The sequence below is a fragment of the Ischnura elegans genome, chromosome 5, assembly GCF_921293095.1.
Source record: "Ischnura elegans chromosome 5, ioIscEleg1.1, whole genome shotgun sequence".
Taxonomy (NCBI): Eukaryota; Metazoa; Arthropoda; class Insecta; order Odonata; family Coenagrionidae; genus Ischnura; species Ischnura elegans.
Genome location: NC_060250.1, coordinates 47,789,158 through 47,796,416, shown reverse-complemented (window position 1 = coordinate 47,796,416; position 7,259 = coordinate 47,789,158). Strand labels below are relative to the sequence as shown.

The following is a 7,259-nucleotide window of genomic DNA, read 5'->3' as shown; positions in this document are numbered from 1 at the left end:
CTGGATGGAAAGTTTCCCAACAGTTGAAAAAGCCATCATTTGCAACAAATCGTACAACAACCAACTGGTCAATGCATACAAGCATACTGCTCATTCCCCACTGACCAGTCAACAAACAATGTAATGCTATAGCTATCGGAGTTCATCTTTTCATATCACAATTAAGGCCGTGCAGCACACCTTCCCTGTTCTACCAAATAAGATTTTTTTCAGTAATAATGTGAAATTAGAAAACACTACTGAAGGTGTCCACTTATAGTAACTTAAATAATACAACTAGTATGTTAATGCATCATATTTGAGTACTTAAAGATGATGCAAAAGAATTGACCCTAGTTATACTTGCAAAGTTAATACAAGAGACACCTTTCGTACTTATAAGTCAGCAAGTTCCGCAACATCTTGCCACGCACGAATGAGGGGATTTCTCATTGTCTTTACAATCATTTTGAATGCCATTTCAAATTCTTATTTTGAGGTGAAACAGACTCAATCAGTGAAAGGGTGAGCACAAAGCAAGGTTTCGATAAACTACCGACAATAGATGTTGTTTCACTTAAAAGCACAGTATCCAGATGAGACCCTATTCTTTGGATTTCCTACTTAAACGAAAAGTTTACATTTAGAAGAAAAAGAAACAACCAGACTTCTCCATAATGAGAATAAAATGAAATAGTTGTGCTGCTGAAATGAGCAGGACACTTGTATTGGTTTATTTCACTCATGTAATTGAGCTAACTAATGGGCATTTAGCATAAGGTGGACATTCCTAACATACCGAGAAAATGGCACCTGTCCTGTTTAGGTGGAAATGTACCAATGTGGTGTAAATGTAATTTGTAGTGCATGCTATTTTCCACAATTCTAATTCTCTATAGCTTACCAAATTATGGAACCAACGCCCATCATCAAGATTAAGGGACTTCCCTGAGGTCATGTATGTTTTCTGTGCACAATACCTAATTTGTTTTCAACTTCTGAGCCATCCTAAATTTTTTGAGACCACGATGATTACAATTTGGATAATAGTTGCCACTTTTCATCCTTGGGAAGTATGGCCAGCACCCAGATCAAGACTGGCTTCCCTCACTTCATTTTTGCTTGCAACTAGGCCCTAGTTCCACTTGTCAGTTATTGATGCCATCCACTGCTCACTACTGTGAGCCTACAAACTCGAGGGCCATTTCCTGTTTCACACATCCCTGCTGAAATTATAGTCAATCTAAGCATCTAGTTAGCGTAACTAATAGAGTATCCTACACAATAGCAGGAGGATCTACTGTCCTTGCAATAATGTGGAGATACCTAAATTCAACGAGTTGTATCTAGATACTACCCTATCAGTTGAGAATGAAAGGGATTTTAATTCTGAGTTTCTTCCATGTCGTCAGATATTCATCCCTACATAAACAATCTTTTGTCCGGCTTTCTCAGGGCCATGTAAAACATTTTGTACAAAATAAGTAAACACCTAAGCACATTCATACTACACGATTGATGTTAATGTGCTCCTAGTGAAATGCATTGATTATGATAGGGATCTTTTTATATGAATAGGCTTTCTCACAACCCTAGTGCTTACTGCATTGTTATTCTACTAGCATTAATATTTCCTCCTTACATGCATACCTGGAATGAAGTACTGAATGAAATACTGAAAGCGGTTAAAATGCTGAGTAAATGAATACCTGTAGGATAATTGAAAAATTGCATTAGATGATTAAATTTAGATTAAGATTAAGGAGGAAGCAAAGACTAGCTAGCTGTGAGCCTTTAAAAAGTAACCTTCATATACACACTAAATGCACAGTCCCCCAAGTTGTCACTGATGTTCCATACTATTGCCACTCAATCAACCTAGCAACATTTTATTTTATATTTTGTATAAATTTGGGACTTAAGTCAGTAGTTGGACTCAGCATTACAGTGTCTATTATTAAATTTACAATCCCTCATGAAGCTCAGAAATACATTGAAAAAATCTTTTCAAAATGGTTCTGTTTAAACAAAAACTGGGAAGGTTGAATTAAATAATCAGGTTAATGGCATGTAACAGGTTTTTAACTAACCATGCAGCTTTCAACTGTTCTACAGTCATTATCAAGGTGCAGAAGTTTGGTAAGTAGAAAGTATGTATTGCTTGCGTCAGTTAACACATTAGCTGTCATAATGCTTTCATACATATTTCGTGTGATGCCATGCATTTTTTATAGTTGCATACTTTTGTTTCATATAATTTCAAAATATCAATAAATGTGGATTTAACATGAATTTTAACTCTGTTTTGAAACACTGCAGTCATGATGACCAGGGTGGCATTACGTGATAAAATCGATACCTGCACTGCAAAAATGCTCAACAATCGCCCACTGAATTAAATCTGCTCATGTAGTACCCTAACAATACGAATCCGCTCAGTTGGTAGTGTCCGGAGCATTCCTGTTCTCGAAGCTTGGAGTTGAGCATTAATGCTCCAGGCACTACCAACTGAGCGGATTCGTATTGTTGGGCTACTAGATGAGCGGATTTGATTCGGTGGGCAATTGTAGATCATTTTTGCAGTGGAGGCATCGAAATCTTTGCCAGGAAACTATTACGACCAGTCAAGCAGCTCTGCCGAGAAAATGAGGTGAGTAATTTAGGCACACATTACTCATCTTATCTCATTCTGAAACAATTGTTAAAAGCCAAAAGGCACAGATAATATTTCATCAACTGTCATCTGTGCTTCAATGAAGGCCATAGAGAAGTCACTGAGGTTATGGATTTATCAGCATGAAAAAAAGCATTCATCCAATACATGAGATAATTCTAGCAAAGGCTTTCAGTTCGCACAAAAGGTTCAAAGAACAGCATAATTCTTCAAGTGCTACCGGCAGATTTTCTCTATAGCTTGTTTAGCTCACTTGTACAAAATCATACTCGACACCTACTGGCACTCTGTGTATGAGAAATTTCTCTATAGAACATTTACTCACAACTTTTCTACATAATTTTAAAGTTATTGCATTATTTTATATAATTTTGGATTGTAATTGTGATTAATGCATTCCTTTGCACGATAACACTACATGCATTAACGATGGAGTATTCCCCATAATTTGATGAGCATTTACACAACAATTTGGGCACGAGCTCGTAATTACTTATGATAACTACATAAATAAACAAAATTAGACTGAGTGCGATTAATTTATTAAAAATGCAACCCCTAAATTAACAGATAACTTAATTTCTCGATTCCCTTTACACTTTCAGGCAATATGTTGGAAAGTCCATGACTGACTACAACAATACCTCGTGTGCATACAATACCAAGACACATTTTGGCACATTTTGTTAGTTATGAAAATATGAGATGAATCATGATATGGACAGGAAAGCAGACCTTTGAAAATGGAATAATAAAATAACTCCAATAGAATCATTCAAGTTATGATTATTACACCATTTCTACTGTGTTGTTTTCAAAGGTAACAATGTCATTGCACTGTGTAATGACTGCCAGACAGAGAAAGGGGACAACTGATAGCTTAACAGATGGAGATTCACACATCTATTCCTGGATATATTTTGTAGATTCGGTCACTTGAGCTTGAATGGACATTATGGAGGATATCAATTCTTAGAAAATTCTCAAGCGTTACAGACCACAGTTAGGAGGCCATTTCTACTTTTTAACGTACCTGCCAATTAGAATTTGATTTTTTCTCAAGCTTACACCGTGGTGCTACAATTGCCTGTCTTTCATTCTGGCTGAAGCAAAATTTTCTCTTTACAATAAAGTGGCATAATGTCCAATATGCAAGTGAAGATGTGAACAATAATACTTTTAACGTCCTGTTTTTCACTAAATTTGTTGAATGAGGATTCACTGCTACCTTCAAATAGCTTTTCCTCAATGTTTGGCTATTTTTCTTCACCTTAAATTAAATACCTACGTTTCTTATGATTCTCAACATATACAGCCATGAAATTTAAACATTAACTTCACTACAATAAGCATTTAACTAATCTTTTAATAACTATCAACTAAAAAAGGAATAACTACCTGGAAATGGCTGTGAAGGAATTGGCTTCACAAACACACACACACACACAATTACCCTTAGCAATGCATTATGCTTGGGAAGGTTTCACACGATCATCTTTAGAGTAATCCATTGTTTAACATGTTGTACTCCAAGTGTACTTGTGAGATAGAAGCACGGACACAAACTGCAAGCAAGTATTGAGCATACTTACTGTGCGAGTTCTAGTGCCCAAACAAACATGAGATGAATATTTGTCCGGCATATCATAGAAATCTTGAGGATATCTAGATATTTATCATCATAGAAATGAAAGGTCATTTTTCCATTGTAGAATAATACTTTCAGAATGGCCACCACCACCTGCGTACGACTTAGTTATGCACCCACATCCATTGGTTGCAGGAATGAACCTAAATGCTACTGGCTAGCCATTAAAGTCATTTTCATAGCAGTTAACTTGAGATCAACTGGCTCAAACGATGTATTACCCAAACGATAATCGTGTGAAGGCACCTCTACCTCCATGGCATATGACATATAACATTCCCTTGAATTAAATCTCTACTTCCCTTTGGCCATGTACCTATGGGCTACCTTAGGGCTATGTAATGAAGCCATGCCTTAAGGATGCACCCAATTTGATTTGATTCCTCCCTCCCCTCACAGGCCAGTCCTCAGATCCCTCTCTCCACAGTGCCTACAACATACTAAATGGCACCAACCAAAGAAAAATATCCCCAGGACACCAAACATGTATAAGAAACTTCTTCAGCCATCACTCTGTGGAATTTTTTTTTCGTATTGAATCAAATAAAATTTTGTTTATTCCACAGATTTCATTAAACACTGACCAAAGTTTCAATGACTGAGCGACATGATCATGGTTCATAAAATAACTACTTAACTAACAAAAATTTTGTGAACCGAGACCGCGACCCTTAGCCATTGAAACATGTCAGTGTTTAATAAAAATCTGTGGAACATACAAAATCATTTAATTCAATTCCAAACATGTAATTGCATTTTGCAATTATTTTTTCTGATTATTCACAGCATTAGAACAAATGATGAAAGTCAAATCAGAGAGGACTAATTAGGTAAAAACATTAGCACAACAAAAAGGGGGGGATTAATAAATTTTAAACATCCAATCTTAAGGATTGATCTTTTGAATGGAAAATACTAACACTCAATGGAAGACTTTAATAACGACCGCAATTCTACGGGTACCAAAAGGATTTGACAACTAAGACTGCTACAACAACTATTTAGACCTTATATTAGATCTCTGTATAAGGATAAATAGAGCCATGGCCTTCAAAGGGCAATAAAAAGTGGATTGAAAAATTTCACATGAGAGAAAACAGAATACGCCCACTAGTGAAACTATCACCGGATAAAGAACAGGTGCAAACAATTGACACACTCCTCCCTACATAATCTAAACAACTTTTTTAGAACCGTAATGGAAATTGAAGGAGAGACTTATCAGAAATAACTACAGGTACTAATGAAGTACAAACATTTATTGCCATCGCAAAAAGTCTTGACACTTGAGTATGAAGTGCTGTAATTAGGTAACTACTGTATGAATTGGAAATGAAATCCCACGTATTTCTGTGCTTGCTGATTTCACAAATTCATCCAGAATTATTATATGGAAAGAAGCATGTTTTTTGGTGCTCAAAAATTGTTTTTAAGACGCTCAACTTTAAATATTTGCTTTTCAAGACCTTCTCCATTCATTGATGTGAGAGTACATATTACATATCAACGGACTCTTAACAATGCATTTTCCGATAAAGAACGTAGTTATAACTGTATTGCCTCTAAAATTAATGATAACATTATATGATATATTGCACATAGAGAAGTTCTTTGAAAATTGGCATTTAAAGTGGAGCTACTGTTTCCCACCACCAAAGTCATAAACATATAGATAAAAAAACACTGATTACACAATGAATAACTAATGATATTATGGAGGAAAAGAAATCCATTTCCATCAATTTACCGGTTCATTTCACCACAATTAATTCATTAGTAACCACGATAGAACAATTCAAATGAGTCTTGACTTTTTTAAAGTACCTACAGTACGAGCTTAATCATCAATCACAATAGAATCAAGATTGCAAGATAAGATGAGCCAATAGTAACCTGTAGAATTCAATTACTTAAAGCCAAAATGTTACCCCGACCAACATCCCTTAAAAATTGGATTTTACCAGATTTACCCTGATATAGCAAGGGATGGGTAGGGCCTGCACAGGGTTGCATGTATAATTCACTTTATTTATGCAGTAAAAAAAAAAGAGAAAGATTTAACTGCACATATATATACACCTAAAATAATTATAAGTACAGCTGTAAAATCCTCACCTGTTCTTCATGAGCCGCTGCTCACGCTTTCTGGCCATTTATGAAAACAAATAAAAATCATTTCTAATTAACAGAGGGACATTATCACACTAAATAAACTGAAGTAAATTAATCAAGCCCTTAGATAGCATGATGCATTCTAAAAAACATTATGAAATACAAAACTAGAATATTAACTAAATTAATCCTCACTTGGCATAATTCATACATCAATTAAAGTCAGCTGAGCATGTAGATTGAACTCAAATAACATATTAATGCAAAAAAAAATCTCCAGACTTGAAAAAATTCAATTTGTAAATGAGCAAGATTATGCCAAGTGATGGCAGCAAACTCTTGGTCATCCTCGGATGGATATTACACATATTCAGTTAGTGTTTTCTCTAAAAGCTTTACTCTCATGAAAAATAGGATTCAACCCGAAAGAAATACTTGGCAAGTGAATTGTGTGTTCCTTAACCTCTGGATGACACAATAGTGTCCAAAGAACACATAGCAGGTCAAGTATAACTTCTTCATACCAATCATAACAAAATGAAACCTCCTCACGACAGAGAGATGGCTCGGATACAGTGGCATCATAAAAAAATGCACTATAGCAATAGTCCAACAAGCATTTAAGTTTGCCATCAACACTTACACGAACACATTACAAAATCTCACAAAAACAACAGATTTCTCCTCTCAGCAATAAACTGGGATATTTACAACCAAAGTAGTAGCAATCAATTCCAAGTAAAGGCATCACAGCAATCTCATTGCACGAAATAGCCCAGGGAAACTTCAAAGTATATTTATAGCCAAGACACAGAAAATGCTGTATTCAATGATGTGCTTTCCTGA

General features: G+C 35.5%; 1 protein-coding gene across 7 annotated transcripts in view; it reads right to left on the bottom strand.

Annotated features, from left to right (window-relative positions):
• Positions 1–7,259, bottom strand: part of LOC124158835 (cyclic AMP-responsive element-binding protein 1) — a 34,566-nt gene that overhangs the window by 1,530 nt on the left and 25,777 nt on the right. For 5 of the 7 annotated variants that reach the window (XM_046534188.1, XM_046534191.1, XM_046534187.1 and 2 more), the window contains exon 7: positions 6,417–6,446. The exons of 1 other annotated variant lie outside the window; for it this stretch is intronic. In XM_046534188.1, coding sequence (XP_046390144.1) covers positions 6,417–6,446 — 30 coding nt within the window. The remainder of the gene's footprint in view (positions 1–6,416; positions 6,447–7,259) is intronic. One more of the 7 variants, XM_046534193.1, reaches the window with a different exon arrangement.